General features: G+C 34.6%; 1 protein-coding gene across 1 annotated transcript in view; it reads right to left on the reverse strand.

Moving 5' to 3' along the window:
• The window catches only part of LOC149552286 (DEAD/DEAH box RNA helicase family protein), a 182159-nt gene that overhangs the window by 15807 nt on the left and 143985 nt on the right, over positions 1-22367 (reverse strand). Inside the window, exons 16-17 of the mRNA XM_089787805.1 lie at positions 7951-8079; positions 7673-7848 (exon numbers count right to left, since the gene is read on the reverse strand). Coding sequence (XP_089643931.1) covers positions 7673-7848; positions 7951-8079 — 305 coding nt within the window. The remainder of the gene's footprint in view (positions 1-7672; positions 7849-7950; positions 8080-22367) is intronic.

Consider the following 22367-nt stretch of genomic DNA (forward strand, 5'->3'; position numbering starts at 1 on the left):
ACTCTCATATATCTTAAGGTAGGAAATTGAAGAAAGAGGCGCCCATATTCATTTACTTTCTTCCAAGCTGCATCAAAACTCTTCTTTTCTCAAGTGTTTTGTCAAATGAACACATAAAATGCCCAAAGAAATCATATTGTACTCTCTTGTAGTGAATTGGACTAGGCCCTAGGGTCAATTGTTGATAGTATTCCCATACTCAATGATTTGTCATCTCTACTAGAAAGGCCTGGAAAAGGCCTATTATGTATACCAAATAAGAGTCGATATAGAATGTGAGAGTTGCAAAAACTTGTGAAAGCTGCTCACACAAGGTGGCACTAATTACTTCAGCCCAAAAGATTTGTCGCTTCTTTTGTCTTATTATCACAATGTATCTCTATACATCCATGTCTCAAAAACATTGGACTGCCTCAAACCCATGATTTGACTCAAGAGGGTAATTATGTCATTAATTTCCTTTATGAAGTCATTGCAAAACAACTCGGTCCATCAGGATTGACAAGTTCTTTTTTTGTAAAAGGCACTTTTTGTTGATATGCCTTATGCATTCCTTGATTTTTCGGTTATAATGATCAAAAGCCTTCTCCTTTGTTATGTCTGCATATACTGGGGTAGTAGGAACCTTGAAAATTTTGTCAATAGTTTTTGCATCCAGCTGGATAATGATCTTGCCATCAGCATCCCTGATGGTTCTCAACTTATTGTCAAAGTGAGATGTAAAAGCAAGACAGATTCAGATTCCAGGGCAGCCACCAAGAAAGTAGATGCTAAATGAATATGAACATTCAACAAAAACTGCATAATTGTCCTCTCGAGAAAACCATACATATCAACATGTTTTATCTTTGTATCCCTGATCTCATCAATGGGACAGATCACATGAGTAGATGTGATTGCATTTTGATATCTATCATATTTGAACTTCATCTAAATGCTTAAATTTAATTAGAAATGCATTTTTTTTACAAAATTGGATGAGGAGATGCATCTAATAAGTTAGTAAATGAATAAACAAAAGGAACAAGTTGAGTCTAGATATATTTAAATGCAAATTCATTGTCTTTGTAAAACTATTGTTGATGTTTTGTAGCTTCAATAGGATAAATACTAGCAAAGATGTGTGTGTGTGTGTGTGTATTTAGTATATATGAGGTGTATCTATGTAATTATATATATACATATATATTAGAGAAATTAGTGACTTAAGATATATATATAATAATTGTCATTATGTTAAAGAATAGACATGTCCCATTAAGGGATATGTCTATTCTTGACTCATACTCCATATATATATAAAAGAGATCATTGACTTTGGAAAGCACATACCAAATAGGCAATTTCATTACATTTGCAACGATTCTCTAAAACTCAACATGGTATCAAAGCGGGTCATAAATGTAAGGAAGGAAAGAATAAATATAGTCAGCAACAAATATAGAGTTAATTAGAATATATCGAATCAGAATATATGTGTGAATATAATTTTCTGATGACACAAGATAAAGATGTTAAAGAGCTTGGAGGTGTGAATTTGTTACAAGGCCACGCTGTCCATATGTAATGTCCCCTTTTTCTGAGACATTATATTTCTGTGGCCAGCTCACTTCACCTAGGTTTCGAGGGCAAAAAAGTAATTTACGGGGTTCAGTTCAAGTTTTGGCCTAGACATTTCTAGTTTCAAACCCATCAGAGTAGTTTTGGCAGGTTGTCCGGATGCTTACTATTTTTAGTAAGTAAACAAAGCTCAGAATTCTTGGTATCTCAGTGTTGGTTTGGAAGTGTCTCACCGAGAGCTTTCCAATGAGCTATTGCACGTGCTTATCCGAGTTCATTTGATCAGTTATGTTGATGCCTGATGATTATATGGTTTACTGACTAAGTGACTTTTAAAGTTCATTTAACTTGTCACTTTATTTTAAAAAGGTACTATGTTCACTTAAGTGATTTAAAGACAAAAAAGTTGCTTTATCCCACATTGGGAAAAGTGATAAAGGTACAACAGGCTCCACATGGGGAGGTATGAAGATTATAATATTTAAAAACAAATATTAATTTAGGAGCTGGAAATAGTGATTGGTTATTTCTTTGAGAACGCAAACCCTTGAAGAAGCATTTGGAGGTTGGATGCAAACCTAACCTTTTTACAAGTTTTATCTACATTTGCCAATCTGACTGTTATTGCTGTTTATAAGATTGGATTTTTTGGATTGTTGTGTTATTGTATTGCGATTGTATAATACAGTAATGTATTTGGTGGCTATTTGTGTTAACTGCTGGTCTATTTATGTACTTCTGAATATTGGAGGAATCAAACAAACTTTTCTGAGTTTTCTTGTATGCATATCTGCTGGTTACAAATCGATTAAAGAACTGGAATTTATCAAATATTGGCTTACTATTCAGTTTTAAATTTGTAAGTTTTATATCAAGGGTTTTTGGTAAATATCCAGAAAGGGATATTACACCATATTTCACCAAAAAATTCCTTGGCATGGAAATTCTTGGGTGATGCAGCTAAGAATGGTATGACAGACCATTCAGTGGCCATGGTAGGGGCTGCGTGTGAGAAAATTGTAGGCAACGTCCAGGTTAGGTAAAACACTGAATAGAAGGGTTAGTGGGCACTCAATATCCACATGGCAGAATTCTATGAAAATGCATATATGAGCTGTGAGATAAAAGAATCATGGAGTAGCGTAAAGGCTGGATGGCCAGCAGGAAAAATTTGAGTTGAGAGTTGGAGTTATAAAGGCAGAAGAAAAGAAGAGGTGCAGCGGAAGTGCCATTGGAAGTAGAAGGAAATGTTTTATGGACGAAAAGGAGAGAGCAGTGGCATGGCAATTGAGGAAGAACAACCTGAAAATAGGAGAGAGTTATCAGAACAGAAGTTTCAGGAGCCAATAGAGTCAAAGGTACACAATAAGTAGAGTGATCAGAATCGTGGATACACAGTAGGAAAGGAGATATCAGAACCATTGAAGGGAACGATTTGGACATCACTAGTCATGCTGGATTGGGAGGTGATGAACTTTAGAATAAATGAATACCAGCAAAGAGAATGTAGAACTCCAAAATAATATTACCCATGCTGAATATGCACAGAGAACATCTAAAATTGCATTCACAAATAATATTCATGGGATTCAAATCTAAAAATTATTAATCAGAATTCAAAAGGGTGAACACCTAAAATTTCGACCCTTCAGTATCCACGTGACATGGTGGCATCTCATACTGCCACCGTGGCAAGTATAAGGAAAGTATGACAATTCATATTTAAAATGGCAACTTCTTATCAATTGAGCCCATCATGTATAGGGGAAAGAACATTTGACACTAAAGTGATATCGTCATAAGGTGGAGAGAAATCTGATTTAAATTATACAAGGGAAGATAAAGAAAAGGACGCGCAGTAATCCTCTTTGTCTCGATGCAAGCAAACGGTGAATAGGAATATAGATCGATATGGAGAGCAATCAACATGTGGATCGAGAAATGAAGGGTAGACCCACCACGTATGCAGAGTACTATGCAAAGCGGAGTTTATAATAAAGAATACAAATGAAAAAGTAATTTGGATAGGCAGCATAACAATGCAAATAATCGATTATCATGAAGTGATTAAAGAGAGCAATTTCCTAGTTGACTGCAGGGCCAACTTCTTCATTATTGATGATAATTGTTAAACACACGATCCTCTTCAGATGTTGAACACACATTAGAGATAACAACTAATGAATATGGATATAGGTAAAGTATTTGAGTGGAATACCTTCACTGAAGCAACTTGTACAAATCAGTATTTATTATTCTTAAATATTTCATTTATCTACTCATTGTAGTCCCTCTTATTTGTATACGTACTATAAGAGCTATTTGCCTTGATATTTTCCTTTCTCTCCAAGTATGTTTTTGCAGGAAAAAGAAGATTTATAGTAGATTCAAAGGGAGTCTAACACTTCATTAGAGACAACACTGGATAAGGAACTCAAAAGATTGATTTTCAGAAGGAGTCAAAAAATCCATGTGTGTGACTACATGATTTTAATGGGCCTAGCCCCTATGTACATCATGAGGAAGTGACAACCTCCAAGTGATTATCACTCGTATCTATAGAAGTAATTGGAATGTGACAATCTTTTAATAACTTAATCTTCTATTGTGATAGACATTATATGATGTCAGAAACAGATCATAATATATTATAACTTGCATGGTGAATTAAGTTCCTTAAAGAAACCATGGCCTTCTATTGTGATAGACATTTTATGACATTTGATGAAAGTCATAATAGATTATATCTTGCATGGTGGATTAAGTTGCTTGAACAGACCATGAATGTTCATATGTAAACATTATTGAGAATGTGTGTACACATATCTTATGAACATTTTGAGTACTTGGTGAATATCTTGCAACTTGACGTTCAGGAGGCCATTACCCAAAGAGTAGTTGGTGAATGTTATGTGACTTGACATTTAGGAGGCCATTATTCTAGATATCATATACAATATCAAAATGGTGAATGCCTCCTGATCAAAGATATCCTTAATCTTGCTAACTTGATATTACATTGAGGTAATACCTCACAATGTGTTTATACTCCCTAACTAAGAGAGAGTGTTGACGTTCTGTAGATTTAGTTGAATAAATACTAGCAAAGATATGTATATGTAGATATATATGAAACGTATATATAAAATTAAATAAATAAATAAATATATATATATATAGATTAATTATATATTAAAGAAATTAGTGACTTAAGAGATATATGTATGTATGTATGTATGTATGTATATATATGTATGTATATGTATGTGTATGTGTATGTGTATGTGTATATGTATATGTATATATATGTATATATATATATATATAATGATTGTCATTATGTTATGAAAAAACATGTCCATATTCTTGACTCATTCTCCATATAAGAGATTGCTGCCTTTGGAAAGCACATACCAAATAGGCAGTGTCATTACAGTTGCAGCAATCCTCTAAAACTCAACAACTATGAGCAAATACAACATCAAAACAGTTTACATCTTCCTCTTCCCAGCTTCAATAAAACCTAGGGGAGAGGTAGATTGTCTAGCCCTAGGAGTCCACTGTAGTTGTGCCTCCTCGCTCGGCATGACTAGATGTGGCTCAACATCCATCCTAGGAAAAAAATGGTGTCAAGCCTTGTTCATTAGAGTCTGAAGCAATTTAGAGTACTTAGGAAATGCCATAATTGAATTTCTACAAATCTACATGAAACAAAAAGGCACAACAAACTCCTTTCCTTCAAGACACAATTCTGATTATCTGAAGGCTGAGTCTGAAACATAACTTTCTTTGATGATTTTGCCCTCAACACTCAGCGATTTTGTGCAAGAATGACCCCCTAACACAACAATAATCTCTGATCTGATTAAACAACTTAAGAATATTCTATGATTTTTTGAGAAAATCAAACTTTCTGGGAAAATTGCAGACTTAAGTCTAAAGATTAATGAACTGTCAGCCTTTTGGTGACTTAAACTTGGTCTTTGAACCCTTATTTTGATTTTCAAACAGCCTGCAATGCATTATGGTAGAAATTAATTACTTGAAAATTTTGTACGATTTTTTACAAAAAAGCGAACTACCTAGGGAGTTTTCAGACCTAAGTCTGACAATAGTAACTCACAGTCGCTAGGAATCCTTGGGTATTGTCTCAGATTATGTTCCAATCAGATTTGATCCTCCAAGGACCCCTATTCCTTGGATTTATGGTCCCTGATTATCTTCTTGCGAAATTGCAGCACCTTAGTAGTTTTCAGAGCTTTTAGCATTCAAACACACTTCTACATCATTACCACCAGTGTTCTTTCGGATGTATTTGGAGTCTGGAATTCTTCTCTTGTTGACAGTGAATCTCATGGATGACATTTGGGACTTTAGACCTCCATTACTAGTGTAGTCGATTTTGAGATGGTTGTAGCTTCACTTCCTTCAGACTTAGCAACTTCTCGCTTCACTTGGATTCTTGATTTCACTCCCAAGCTCCAGTCAACTTCCTTATTGTATTATATTTGCTGTTGTAGGTGCTCTGTTAAAGGAGTTTTTGGTTGAACTCACACCAATGCAGTTAATGTGCGATTAAAAACTATCACCTTGAAACTCATGTATGTTGCATTTTAATAATTTTCCCTTTTATTTCATTAAATTTCATTTCATATCTTCAAGTATGTATTCTAAGGGAAAATTGATCTTCACAAGGGATAGTCTTCATTTGGCATGTTTCCTGAATTCATCCCCCAAAGGGGAAATTCAATCCTCATGAGGATAATATTTCACTCATCTTCCTTGTCCAAGGGATAAAGTGACCCCCATAGAGACTACCATAATCCCAACACTTCACATTTTCATTCAACCAAAATGGCCGCCAAGGGAAAAACGACCCTCATAGGGACTAGGAGAAATTTGAAATGCACGAGGGCGAGTGGAGACTCGTCATCCATAAGAACTTTCCTGACTTCCTAGCCCAAGAACACTCTATGTAGAGTCCGGTGGAAAATTGATGTGCATCGAGACTCTTACATTCATGTCCAGAAGGAAAAAAACAACCCTCATAGGGGCAAAATTAACCAACATTTAGTTTTTCATTGCAAATCTCTCCCCATGAGTGGGAAAATGACCCATATAAGGACTTTCATGCTTGTTCAAGTGTAAGTTCTATTTCCACAAAGATTGTGTGCTTCTTGGAGGGGAAATTGTATTTCCATCAAGACAAACTGCATTTTTGGAGTGGAAATTAATTTTGATTGGAAGAAAGTGCAATTTTGGAGTGAAAATTCTATTTCCATCAAGATAGTGCTTTTTTATAAGGAGAATTAAATCTTCACAAATTTTTACATAATTAAGTATTGGAAATCACTTTTTATAGGTATTCTAAAGCCCCCAAGTATAAAATGTCATTATAGTGTATTTTGAACTATTTGACAAGCCAAAACATTAATGCACTTGGGAATTTTACCTCAAACCACTACAACTTGTCCTTGTGAAAACTCAACCTTGACACTCCTATTTGTACTTGCAACCTGACAACTTGATCACTTCATCACTCCTTAATCCTTTTGAGCTCTAAACTGTCACCTCAACTTCCAAAACCTAACAACTACGAGGGAAAAGAGAGGGTCCCCATTTGCAATGGGGCGATGGTGTGAAAATCTTGAAACACGTAGCAGGGCCCTGAACCTTGTGTCAACAAAAAGTCAATTTAATTTTTTTATTGATGAAAAAATCACTCCAAGATCAGGAGAAAAAAAAAAAATATATATATATATATATATATATATAATAATTTACAAATGAGTCATGTTTGGAACAAAGAAGGAAAAAAATAGTATTTGTTCATTGTGTTCATTTTCTGTCTCACGAATGGTCTAGAACTCTTTTGATCAGAATAAAATTGAGTAGAAGCTGGAGAATAGACAGAATATATAAATAATCAAAGATGTGGTATTTGTCTTATTATCGTATACTAAAAGTATGCATAAACATATAAATATCTGATATTCTCTAAGTATCAATTTTCCTCATGAACCAAAGCCCGTTCCCTGGCAGGCTAGAACAGAAACACAATTTATTATAAATGTCAATGATATTTATTGCTGAACACACCAGTTGCCCTTACCTGCTGACTTGAATCCTATCTGACAAGGATCCATTGAGACAATTTCCAGAGTTAAAATAGTCCTCTGTTGTCCTTTGCAAGTATGAGTGTTGAAGAGAAACCCCACAGCTATCATATTGTTTTGAATATTTTACAGCATTCACTGCTGCAGTGTACATTGCATCTATCTTCTGAATCTGATCAAATTCAATTATGAAAATGTAGATATGAAAATAAAGGAATGTCTTGAACATTTATGGAAATCAGAAACCCAAATACTTTAGAAGACTCTCAATTACCTTAGAAACTTCAACCTCAGCCAATCGTGATGCAATAGATTTTGTAAGTGAGCAGATATTTTCAGGTACTTTCAAAGGGATATAGCAGAATGCAGGATCCTTCATCTCATACGAGATCTCTCCTAAGAACTGAAGTATAAGACATAATCAGAAAACAAGACTGCTTCAGATATAAGATTGTATATTTATTCATTCATGAATAATGAAATTGCGGCAACATAGATAGTGAAAAGGAAGGGATACTGTCAGTAGAAGTTCACAACTCTAAAGTTTCTCAACAGTATAAGATTTGATTTCCTCCTACATAAAACCTAGGGCTAGTTAAATCGAACTTATGTACTGTGTCAATATTCAAACAGATTCCATTGCTCACAAATAAGAAGAGCAACACCCTGTTTGTAAATATTCCAAATGTTGAAGGCCTAATATGTAAGGTTCTACTTTGTTCCTTGATCATCTTCCATATTGACGAAAATAAGAACTTTAAAGATGAACAAAGGTTTGGTAAATAAATACAAAAATAGGCAAGGAGATTAGATGTGGCAGCTATGAATTGGAACCAACCATAGGATCTGAGCAATAGGCAGCAGGAAAGAAAACAAAATTTCTTAAATAAATGAGGGTGAAAAGAAGCTGCATTGAAATATGTATTCAGATTCATTAAAATTTTCTAAGCTTGATAAGAGATCCATATTTTCATTATTGCACAAATTAGCATATTCTAATGTTGTTTTGTAACTAAAATAATAAGTCTATAAGACTCTATAAGACACTTTGATTTTGCTCGTTCTTGAGGTATACATTAAGTATTTACTGTTAGTTTTGTTTCCATTACTTCTCATGCAATATCAATTAATGATTTGCACAAATTTAGTTCCCTGTTATTATGTTATCTTTTCTGAGATGTGCTTAAAGAAAGATTCCAATAAATATTGCATAACCTGCCAATGAGTCTATGTGTCCCTGTAGTCTACAACCTTAGTACATCTACATACACAGCCAAGGATTCCCTAACATTTTAGTTCAGAACACAAGCCTGAACAATCACAATCATAGTACAGAGACTCTATGTCCTCATAAAACTCCCTTGCTTATTACAAATTTAGTTCTTGTATCCTTAAAGTTAGCCTGATATTTTGCTTTCAACTACACTAAATAAGACAACTTAAACTCATCAACCATGTTACATTGAATTGGGTAGCCAGTGGGTAATATTAGTGTTCTAGAATGACACCTTGACCAAGGAAAAATCATCCTAACCAGGAGAATTTTCTTGTAACAATAAAGGCTTCCGTGAATGTCTTTGAAAACTGTGGATCGTATCTTCTTTAAGCTTGTGATCATTAGCAAGAGAGATTTTCTTCTACACTTGTGGAACACTTTCTATGCCAAGTGAAACAAACCTCTCTAGCAAATACTGTCAAATGACATATTGGTTCTTTGCAGATTTGAATACACATTTAAGTGACTTTACTAGCATTTCCTTCTTAGAGACTTGTTGGCACACAAAAAGACCCATACCCAGAATCTTGGCTGGCCAATTTGATTATCTTATTAAGATATGTGTTGTAGGTTGGCCTTCCGTAAGTATCTTCATCCAATGTCCCCACAATGTCCTCGATTCTGCTCAGATGCAGTAGTAACATTCAACATTCATACTGGCCAAAAAGAACCGTGGTGACCATTGAGCATATTACAACATACTTGGAAAAAGAAAAGCTTGCCCCAAGAAATATTGTGCCCATACAAAACAATATAGAGTCAATTTTTTGTGTAAATTGTGAGCTATTTCTTGTCTTATGAGTCATTTATCATCTATCATAGTCATAATATTGTATTTCAATATTTAATCCGCATCTTTGCATAGCCAGCTAAATGATCTTTTCCATATATTAGACAAGGCATCAGACGAGCCAAAAATGGTAAGTCAAGAATCAGGAGTCTTATCAAACCACCCAAACTCAGAGCTAACAAGTCATTAACAGATAGAAGGAAAAAGAAACAACATAAACTCATAATAATTTAATTGAGTTCAAAGTATCCAACAAATATTTACATTCATAAAGAAAACATTGTAATAAGCATTTTCTCTGAACTCATACATGATAAAAAATTGCATTTAATTTCTGATTTCAAGCCCAAAATGGAAACCTTTCTCCCACAAATGCTGTCCCCATTGGCATCTTTTTTCTACCTGCTATTTTCCAATCTATGATATCTATGTTGTTTTATCTAAAAATCTGTCCCCCAGAAAATCCAAACTAGGCACCATTTATGGTGTATTCTCTCGAACATATGGCACTAACACTTCTCTTCATTTTTTACTTTCTTATTCTCCCAACCTTGGCATTTTATTTCTCTCCTCCATCCAAAATTGGCTTTCGCTTTGTCCTATGCATTTTGTCTTTAGTTTCTTATTTAAAAATACCAGCAATAATTCCAGGAAACAGCATCTCAATCCCCTTTAATCTGCATCAATGTTTCTTATGGTCTAGAAAGCAACTTTACCAAAGATCTTAGGCACCACATGCAGATAAATGAGACATTATCTTTCCCACAGGTTGCACCTCTTCTTTTTGTTAGTATGAAAACATTTCAACACCTCCATTTTCCTTATCTTGGCACTGCCGTCGGTGTTTTTTCCCCTTGATTTCAGATGCCTCTTTCCAATTAATCTTTACACACAGCTTTTATGGAATTGCAATTTAATTTCACTTACTAAACTCCCTTAATCTCAGTTTTTATGAAATTGCAATTTGATTTCAGTGACTAAACTACCTCAGTGCTCTGCTAAATATGAAACAATTAATCTAGTGCTTTGAATGTGCAGAACTGGATTCTGTAAAGTCAAATTTTTCATAACAATTTTTGAAAAGCGTATTTTCCTCTGTAAACCAGCAAAGATGTGAGGAACGGCCACACAAAGACCAAACAAAGCCAAATATCTGTATCATAGCCTACACAAGATTTTGGAATTTTAATTTTTCCAAAATTATCGACAAAGTCAGAATATTAGTTGCTAGAAAACCATGAGGAATTTTGCAACAAAACCTTCACCAGGATTGGTGAAATGAGCTTATAAATATTACTCAAAAGGATTTCTCTCCAGTCTTCGCCAATTTTGAAAATTAATTGTTTTTTTGTGAAACAACCTCCAATGTGCAAAAACTGTGCTAGTGTGGAATACTCCAAACTTGAAAATTTGAGAATGTAAAAGGTCCTCCAACATGAGGAGATGCTTCAACAATCAAAACAAACCAAAACACACACCAAAACTAAACTGAAACTAAAAATATTTGTGTGATGCAAAATTGTCTAGGGACCAGATGCTGCTACGTCAAAAAATTAGAACTTATGTCAGAGGAAGGCCAAAAATCACTAACGCGTGAAACTTAGCAAAACAAACCTCTAGAGCACTCAAATGGAAAGGCTTAAATGACCAGCACATTGCGGTCAGCATGTCAGTTGTTTACACAGGGAGTTGTTTTCCAGTTAAACAACAAGCATGTTGACCAGGAGCTGGCAATTTGAACTAGGCAATTAAAATTGGCCAAAGTATCCCCAGACATGCAACATAATTTATGAATTACTGTTGACCAAAAAAACTCAAATCATTAAAAAGTATCCATTTTGTTTCAGGCTTCTGCAAAAGTTTAAAATGTCAAAAAAGAACCTTTCTGTTGTTAAGCATGCGCCTAGCAGACCTACCAAAGCTAGTTTGGAGCTACTTTAAATGTCCAAAATACCGTGAGGAATGCACTTTAAGAGGTCTTGGACAAGAGTTCATAAAGCACAATGTTGACCAAGAGGCTTGTAGGAACATTTAGAGATCAGATAAAATTTCAAAGTTCAATCACCAAGGGAATAGAGTGAAACATACAGCATTCAATCATAAAGGAAATTCAGGTGTGCAATCAATCATTATATTGCCAACAGCACATCCTTGTACTTACATATAAAAAAGCTAAAAGAATCAAAAAAGAAAAATGGAAATTCTGCCCAGTCACGCCCACTTTTAAATATTCTGTCCAATGTCAAAAATTACTCGGAAAACATTCAGCAAAGAGGTAGCCATAAGTCCAACAGTGAGAAACGATATTGCAAAAACAAATAATTCAAGAATGCCTCTATGCATATAGGCATTTGGATTAAAAATTTGTCATGGTTTACTTCATACTTTATTTACAAAGAAGCAAATTGTTATTTGATCATCAATACAAAGGCTAACAGTGCGGTGCTAAAATACTATCAGCAATTTGCAGCCACCCACACATTCAGCGAAAGATGCCAACTAGGATATTGACTGAGAATTCTGAGTTTACTTTGATATTTCACCCTTGACCAGGGTGAAGCTCAATTTTTTGGTTTCTTCAAACTTCTGAAATTTTTGGTGTTTCTGGAGTTTTTTTTCAATTTTTTTGATTTTTTTGAATAATATTGCAAATAAGTTTATAAACCCAAACATATAAGATGATAAAAATCTGAATTACTTATTTTTTCAAGCCAAATCATTAATCATGAATCATATCGGCTATTTAGAGTCCAATTATCAAATTCTGAAAACATGTTATTCTGAAATCTTCATCTAAAATGCACTTTAGAAGACTCCTGCTGTCTCCAAACTGCATTCAAGCTGAAAATGATGAATCTGGGCAACTAGACACTGAGAACAACTACTAGCTCCATGACATGAATGACGTCAGCCCCAAGGAATGTTGTACAATCACTACAGATACAAATTTAAGTCTGAAAACACTTATATTTTGCTGGAACTACAACTACTAATTCAGACCTGTTCATTCATATGGTCAATCTGACCTGAAGCAACTATTACAACCCACACAAATGCAAAAATCTGAAAGAAAGCCAATTCTTCGAAGATGATATTAGCTATCGCAGCTGGAACGGCCCTGGAGAAGATGAAATAATTCCTAGTTGCCGGATTCATCCTAGATAGACCGGATCCAGGCTTGTATTCGTGAGGATCTGGGCCGCAGGTCCTAACAGATGCACAGGCAGAATCAAGGATCCTTCTGAGATCCTCACAGATCCAAGCCACAGCTCGAGGATCCAGGTACACTATTGCACTTCAGCTGAAAAATCAAACTCAGAATAACTGAAAGTAGAATCTTTATAAAGTTTGTTCAAATTGATTGTTTTCTATGCAGAATACAGCACATAATATAACTGTGGCTTCATGAAGATTTTGAAATGTGCCATTACCTCTGTGTTGAGCCAAAGTCACAATAATTGAAACTGCGGGACTTAACAGGTTGGTAGTCACCCATGAGGGTTGTTTTATCATTACTTGAAAGGTAATTGGTCTTTAGATTTTTAACATTTTGCTAATACAGGTAATACTTTGGGTATTATAATCCCAATTTTCTAAAGAAACAATGCTTAAGGGTATCAGTAAAATTCATGCTTTTCCTGTGTTCCAAGTGTTAAATCCTAGTAACTTGATTATATCAATGTTCTGATATTCCCAATTAGACAGATCTGATATGCATATAAGTTCCCTTGTACTGCCTCATGATAAATACTTCTCACTATAATGATTGGCATTTTACAAGGTATACTTATATGCCTGTTAAATAACTAGTGTAGTTGATTACTGCTTAACTATTAGTTATTTGATAAAGACCGCCGATTTGTTATGGAAAAGGATTGTTTCATGGAGGGCCGACCTAGAACGGGTGTGTCTTATGGAAAGACAAGACCCTTGATTAACATATAAATAGGAACAAGATTGTGGATAGAAGAAACACAATATTATCAAAGTCTGCTCTTCTAGCAATCTGCTCCTTGACGATTTAGATTAGAGAAAATATAATTTCCAGAGTTCATTTCAGACTTCCTGAACATTAACATTTAGACCAGATTTGAAGTAGATCGATTTTCAGCAAGACTGAAATCATTATTTCAGTATAGGTTGATCAGAATTTGCAGAAACTTTACATGGTATCAGAGCTCTTGTAGTCGAACCTAGGCTCTGCAAATTGACAATCAAATTTAAAATATCTAGCAACATCCTTCTACCTTCAATGGCTAGCACAATCAGGCCCGAAGACAGGTTTGATGGAAAAGAACACTTCGTTGCTTGGATATTCAGAATTATGATGATTCTTGAAGACAACGATGTGAAATAGTTTGTTGATAAAGAATCCAAGCAACCTAATGCTAACCCTCATAAAACTATCTAGAGTAAAGGAAACAGGAAAGCCGTCCAAATCATATTAGATGGAGTTAAAAAAGAAATAGTACCTATGCTAATGAAACATCAGACAGCATTTAATATGATGAGTGCATCAATAAATGCATATGAGGTTAACAATGCAACTAGAACCCTTGCACTAAAAAGGCAACTAAATCATATACAGATAAAAAAGGGAGAGTCTATGAATTCATACTTCCTAAGGGTGGCTAGTCTAAGAGATGAACTTGCAAGTATAGGGACCATAATTGAAGACAAAGAGCTAACACTTATGACTATAGATGGGTTATTGGATTCATGGGAAACATTCTCACAAGGAGTAAGTGCTAGAGACAATCTTCTAGACTTCAATAGACTTAAAGGAGATTGCCTTCAAGAAGAATCTAGGAAACTTAAGAAAGGAGGAAAATTGAAAACTGAAGATGAAGAACTTCATGTTCTCAACACAAATTCCTATAAAGGTAACAAGAAGCACTTCAAGAAGAAGAAGGGTAATCAAAGAAATGATAAACCTAAGAGAGATTTATCCAAAATAAAATGCTTCAAATGTGAAAAGTTTGGATACCATCGATCTAATTGCCCTGAGAATACAAAGCAGCAAGTAAATTGTACAAACGTTACTAGTAAAGAAGAAAACTATGATCCTAAGAAATGTGTATTGTATTCTGCACTATCAAATAACGTATCAAGCAAAGCATGGGTAATTGATAGTGGATCATCTCGACACATTACAGGATGCAAAGTACTAGACCCAATATCAAAAGAAGTTAATGACGAAGTTACCATATATGATAATTCCACTCATTCAGTCAAAGGAATTGGGAACTGCAACTTGAAACTGAAGTTGGGTATTTCCCTCCATCTCAAAGAGTACTCTATGTACCAAGAATAAAGAGGAATCTAATCTCTGTTATAACACTTGAAGATGATAGACATAATGTTGCATTCATGGACGGCAAAGTAATGACTTGGTCTAAAAACTCTTAATTTAAGAAATCAAAGTTGAATGGTCAAAGAAAGAATACTTGTATGAATTAAACATAGAAGCAATTCAAGTCTTAATTCATGAAGTTGTTGATATAAATGAAATGTGGCATAGAAGGTTAGGCCATCTAAACTTCAAAGCCTTGTCAACTATGGAGAAGATGGTTGTTGGTTTACCTAAGTTGAATGAGATCATTCAAGCGTATGCAAAGGATGCGCTCTGGGTAAGAACACCAAAAGTCCATTTCAAGATAGCACCAGAAAAACTAACAATGTTTTGGAATTAGTCCACTCAAATTTATGTGAACCTATGTTTGTTCCTTCTCTTGGAGGATTTTGGTACTATATACTTTTTATAGACGATTTCTCTGGGAAAACATGGATTTACTTCTTAAAATGTAAAGAATCAAAAGAAATCCTTAAGAGATTTAAAGAATTCAAAATCTTAATTGAAAACCTACTAGGACACAAAATTAAAACTCTTAGGACTTATAATGGAGGGGAATATGCTTCAGATTTGTTTAAAGATTTTTGTAAAGAAGCAAGAATTAAGAGAGAGTATATTGTTCCTTATAACCCACAGCAAAACAAGGTAACAGAAAGGAAGAATAGAACAATTATAGAAGCAACAAGAGCTATGATATTTGATCAAAATTTAGACTACTATCTTTGGGTAGAAGCCTCATGTACTGCTGTCTATATTCAAAATAGAAGTCCTCACTCCCACCTTAGAGATAAAACTCTTGAAGAAGTTTTTTCTAAGTTTAAACCAAATATAAGCCATCTTAGGATATTTGGGTGCCCAGTATACATACATGTTCCAAAACAAAAGATAATTAAGTTAGAACCCTCAGGGAGGAAAGGTATTTTTGTCGGGTATGGTGAAACATCTAAGGTATATAGAGTTTTCATACCTGGTCCAAAAAACATTGAACTTAGTAGGGATGTAATATTTGAAGAAGATTTAGCTTTCAAAAGAGCCCTTAGTTCTGAAGATCCTACACATATACCTAGTTCTAAAGAAAATCATGAATTTGAGTTTCAGAGGGAGAACATTGAAGAAATTGAAGATGAAATTCAAAATCTTAATCTTGGGGAAACTCAAAATCCTAAGAAAAGACCACTTTGGGCTATTAAGACTGTAGAGGAAACAGAAGACTACGTTGTACCATCTGGAACCTTCAGAAAGCAAAAGACCCTAAAAAATTTCTAGTTATGCAGCAAACATGAGTGATTTATCTAAATCAGAACCAACCAATGTTTCAGATGTTATTAAACATACAGCTTGGAAGGATGCTATGACGGAAGAATACCAATCCATTATTAAGAATGATGTTTGGGAAATTGTTACAAGGCTTGAAGGAAAATCTATTATTTATTCTAAGTGGATATATAAAATCAAGCATGCTGTTGACAATAGCATTCAAAAATATAAAGTTAGCTTCGTAGCTAGGGGATTCTCTTAGGAGGGAATTGATTATGAAAAAACCGTTGCTCCAGTTGCCAGATACACCTCTGTAAGAGCAATCCTAGCTATTGCAGCATTGAAGGGATGAAAAGTACATCAGATGGATGTGAAAATAACATTTTTGAATGGAAAGATTACAAAAGAGGTGTATTTGGAACAACCTGAAGGATTTGAAGCTCATAACCCTAAAGTCTTTGTTTGCAAGCTCAATCCAAGAATGAAGCTGATCCAAATCTCTATTATAAAAAGGATAAAGATGATATGATAATTTTAATAGTATATGTTGATGATTTACTAATAACAGGTGATGATCATTTTATAGATTAATGCAAGAAAGATCTAATTAAAGAATTTGAAATGAAAGATTTAGGACTCCTTCATTACTTCCTAGGACTGGAAGTATGGCAAAACTCTAATAGCATCATACTTAATCAAAGAAAGTATACATTAGACATCTTGAAAAGATTTGGAATGTGGAATTGCAGACCTACGGCTTCTCCTATGGAGACTAATCTACACAAACTTAAGGAAGCAGCAGCAAAATCATCCTCCATAGATTCTACTCTTTGCAGACAGATGATTGAGTCTCTTATGTACATGGTAAATACAAGACCTAATATTTGGTATGTTATTAATGCCTTAAGTCAGTTTATGTGTGAGCCAAAGGAGATTCACCTAGTTATAGTCAAACACATTATGAGATACTTACAAGGCACTCTTAACCTTGGGCTCAAGTATGAGAAAAATGACTTGGACTTACATGGGTACATAGACTCAAATTGCGCTAGAAGTGTTATTGATAGGAAAAGCACTTTAGGATGTTGTTTCAGTTTAGGCTCAGCAATTATATCATGGATATGCAAAAAGCAGACATCAGTAGCACAGAGTTCCACAGAAGCTGAATACATTGCAGCAGCAATGGCCTCTCAGGAAGTAGTGTAGCTTAGAAATTTACTTGTGGAATTATTTGGTCAACCCATGAATCCTACTATTATTTATTGTCACCAATCTCTTGCACATAGAGATAATCCTACTATTATTCATTGTTGTCAATCTCTTGCACACGGAGATAATCCTACTATTATTCATTGTTGCCAATCTCTTGCACACGGAGATAATCATAAAACTAAGGAAACAAATATAGATACTGATCTTCATTTCCGATTCCCAATAGAGTCGCCAAAAATCTGTTGGTAAACAAATTTGTCTTTTAATAAAACAAATAATCAAAAGCCTCTATGCCCAAATCCATAAGACAAATACAATCTTCCAACAGTTGAGGAATCTTAGTTTCTTTAATTTCTCTCTGAATTTTGGTAAGGTTCAGCTCCCTTATCAGATATCCAATGAAAACACTCTCTTAAATAAGAATTACTTTTAACCAGAAAGTAATAAGGCTTCCCATCTACTCTTGGATAGAGGGATAATCAAATAAATAGCAACTAAATAAATCAAGAATTAGATAAAACGGAGAGAACGCACAGTTTCTCTATCAATCACTATTCAAAGGAGATATGAAACAAATAGATTATCTAATATATGCACAATATAAGCATCCAACATCAGAAAGAGATCCAACAATTCAATGTCAATTCAATCCTAAACTGACAGAAAACAATCCAAAGCATATAATCTTTGAATATATATATAAGATATTTTTTATCCAAAAACAATCTTGTTCCTGTATCATGTTGGAAAATTAAAACATTTGCATAGCAACTAAACCTAGATTAAAGTTCAGAGTATGATCTCCATCAAAAACTGCCAACCCTATACATTCTACATTCCCCTCATGTGCAGCACATAGTCTACAAAAAAGTGGAACCCTCGGGACTCTCCAATCCTGTAAACAAGAAGCACACCGTCTACCTCTTCCGAAAAAGAACCCACAACTTGGCTTCCATGTGCATATTTATCTTCTTTCTTCGAATGATTCCTTTCAATTTGAGTAACTAACTCTTCGTTGTCTTTAAAGATTATCTTTTTACCATATAGGACTTAATATTTTATCAACATTAAAGTTACCCTCTAGTGATAAAATGGCATTCTTTGGACAAATGGAACAATTGACTGACAGGTGTCTCCTTGAGAAAGAACCATGCCTTGCACATATTATCCATAACATGTTTATCCTCCCATTCTTTATGCGAGCACTTTGAAAAGACACTAAGCCATAACATGTTTATCCTCCCAATCTTTATGCGAGCACTCTGAAAAGACACTAAGCAATATGGAAATCGGCTTCCTTGTTCATGTCTTTCAACAGGTCAATAGTTGAAGATACAACTCTCCTTATTATGGGATGTTTGATCACTAAGCCTTGTTTCTCTTGTTGCGAGTCTCAAATGGAAAACTCACTGTCACTGGACAATACACCGAAAAGGTCTCCACAAATCGCCTTTATAATTCTTCAAGCTATCAATATCAACTAAATCTATTACATTTCCTCTTCGAAACTTCACTGTGAAGAGTGGTAAATCTCGAGCCCACATAAACCATCAAACTTATGATTCGATGTTGTACGTTACTGAAGGATCAAAGTTCTTTCAACTCGTAAAGTTGTTGTGACATTTAAACTCTGAACTTTGGATTTTGAATTTGAACTGCACTTATGTACCTGTTGAACTTCTGAACCTAAGTTGCCAATTCGAGTTCTGGTTCAAGTACGGATATGAGATTCTGGTACATGGGTACGACAATTTTTCCTCCCTTGCAGGTTCGGATTCATCCGTATATGTATGCATGTATGTATGTTAAAACATTGAAGTTACAAATATAAAAGAAGAGTGATACTTGTAAATTCATAATGGCCAATAAAGTTATAAATAAATTAATTGTAATACTGATATAGTTTCAAAGTACATGCATTGGCAATTGACATCAATATGAACATGATCAACAAACATAACTATTGGCTGGCTTTTACAAATCTATCAACAATCTTGTCTTTGATCTACAAATGAAAAAATATCAATCCCTGACTTTCAAATGAATCGAAGTAGATTGTCGTTCACTACTGTCATAAACTATGGGCATTACATAGAACAAATTTGGCTTGAATTATATTACCAAGCAGTTACAAGACAGTATCTAAAGTTGATAGAAAGAACATGCTGATGAACAAATCAGAATTACATACGTAAACTGACCTACCGCCCTAGGGTACTTCCTAGGTGCCTAGGTCCATTGTAGGTCCTTCACAGAAGGACCCACAGAGAACCTGTGAAGTACCCAAGAAGAACCAGTAGCAAAATTGTACCAGTACCAGGACACAAGCCTAAATAGTAGAATCCGATAACTAAGTTCTGAACCAATGAATCTGTTGAACCATATGAACCTTTGAACTAATGAATCCGTCGAACCATTTGAACCTTTGACCATTGAACCTTGTCCAATTGGTTCCAAATTTACAGGGGAAAGCCTTGAACTTGTGTGCTTGAGCATTTTGGTTCATTGTCATGAAACTTCATCTAAAACATGCCTTACACAACATATTTTCACACAACATTTCCAATATAAATCATGGGAGAAAACTGAGATTCCAAGGGAAGGTCATTGGGAAGGTTGGATTTTCAAGCTTAAAAATTGGGTGACTAACAATATACATGAATCTCCACGAATCATAATTGGGAAAAGAAATTCTCGAATCCATGGATTCGATTCACGTGCCCGAATTGGATTCGTTTCACGAATTGGCAACATTTCTGAAACTAAATATATTTGCTGCCAAACGTGAAGCAACTATTGCAACACACACAAATGCAAAAATCTGAAAGAAAGCTTCTTCAAAGGTGATGTTAGCTATCACAGCTGGTACGGCTCTAAAGAAGATGAAATAATTCTGAAACTAAATATATTCTACTGCTAGGATGGCCGATTGGCCTAGGAATGTCTACAATAGATGGCCACCAAATACCCCAATACTGTTGTACAGCCTAAAGTTATGAGCTGCAAATTCTTTCAATGGTCTCAATTAATTTTGTTCTTCACTTGTGGATGCACTAATGTTGTCCTTCCCAATCAGATCTGCAACACTACCCAAAAATTTCCACAAATTCCAATACCACACTGCTAAATCCAATTGATAAAACAAGTAAATCCACTATGTTAGTAAAATATCCCTAATAGGATATTTACTCGATTTTCCCTTTCCAGAATATATTCAGAACTAAACACATGCAAATGTATTACGAACACAATCGAAAACCAGTCGAAATCCCAACAAATGTTTAACCAGCTTCTTCTTGATTATAATATTCAAACTCAAACAAAGGCAGAAATAATATGATACAACAATAAAACCAACAGATTCTCCATGTAATGACCCTTACTCAAAGGTCACTAAAAACTACTAAACTGAACTATGCAATTACATCAAACACTTGGCATGTAGTCTGAACTGTGCAATGTAACATACTGAATATGTGCTAAGCAATTTCATCAAACACTTGGCAAGCAATCAACTACACTGCTGAGATATAAAATGCTGAAAGAAATATTTGTTAAATTATAATTCCACCCTACTCCATGATACCCAAACACTGCCAATATATATATATATATATATATATATATATATATATATATATACGCATTCAATTAAGATGTTGCTGCTCTTACAATCAATTACAACTTCAGATTACCAGTAATTTATGGTCTTCTACTAAATTAACAATGCATTGTCATGACTGATTACAAAAGATTAGACATACTTTTTGTGTCACTATCCAAGATATACCAATGTCTTATGCAGCTAGGTACAAACAGAGACAAAATTCATTGTCTTTCTTGTCACATGAACAACAATTGACATTTAGAAATGCATCTCGCATATACAGCAGTGACTTTATCCATTAAACTCTCATATACAACATGTATTCAGATAATTGCAATTAAAAGAAGAACCTAGGAATGATGCAACAATGTTGTCTATATGCTGAAGATACAGTGATCAGGCTGCAACTTTAATCTGTCCCAAATCCAACAACTGTACGGTCTGCAAGTACAGTCGTACCTATACGGCCTTGTTTGATTTTAGTATAAATTGTTTCCTTCTCCAATGGGGTGCTAAATCAAGCATAGTCTGAATCGCCCAGGTCTTAGGAATGCAAACAAATTGGCAACTTGAATTTCAAACCAATTATGATGAATTTATGACTCCAAATATGCTCCCAATCTGATCTTTGAAAATGACCAGTTCTGCATCAGATTTGTGCATAAATATTGTCCCAGACTTTACAAAACCCTTCTAACAAATATGATGCAATCTTTTCACCAAAATGACTCCAAAGATGTTCACTTTCAACCCTAGTCTGAAAACTCAATGAAGCTCAATTTGAAATGCTTTTTTGAATTGCTTTTTTGGATCTGCTTTTTCGTATTTGTTTTTTCAAGTTGCTTTTTCGGACCTGCTTTTTCGGCCTGTTTTTTTTCGGTTCTGCTTTTTTAAAAATCAAACCCTCAATCAAATTCCTGTCCAAACTGAATATACCAATGAAGATCAACATGAAATGGCTGAGTACCACTTGCAATGTGCAACCCTTCAAAAGGTCTTTCACTTCCTTAGTTATGCAATCTCTTGAGAGGTATCGTTCTCAAGGATTATGCTGAATATTTGCAGACTATCAAGCTCCACAAATGCTCATAGAAGATGTAGTTGAGTTACCAAATCCCGTCCATGCAAATGAGAGGCCAAGCCCTCTATTTATTCACTTTTTTAAGAAGTTACTAAGAACTTCTAGAAGCATCCAT

This window comes from Cupressus sempervirens, chromosome 6 (genome assembly GCF_028749045.1).
Source record: "Cupressus sempervirens isolate cs-2001-9-10 chromosome 6, ASM2874904v1, whole genome shotgun sequence".
NCBI lineage: Eukaryota > Viridiplantae > Streptophyta > Pinopsida > Cupressales > Cupressaceae > Cupressus > Cupressus sempervirens.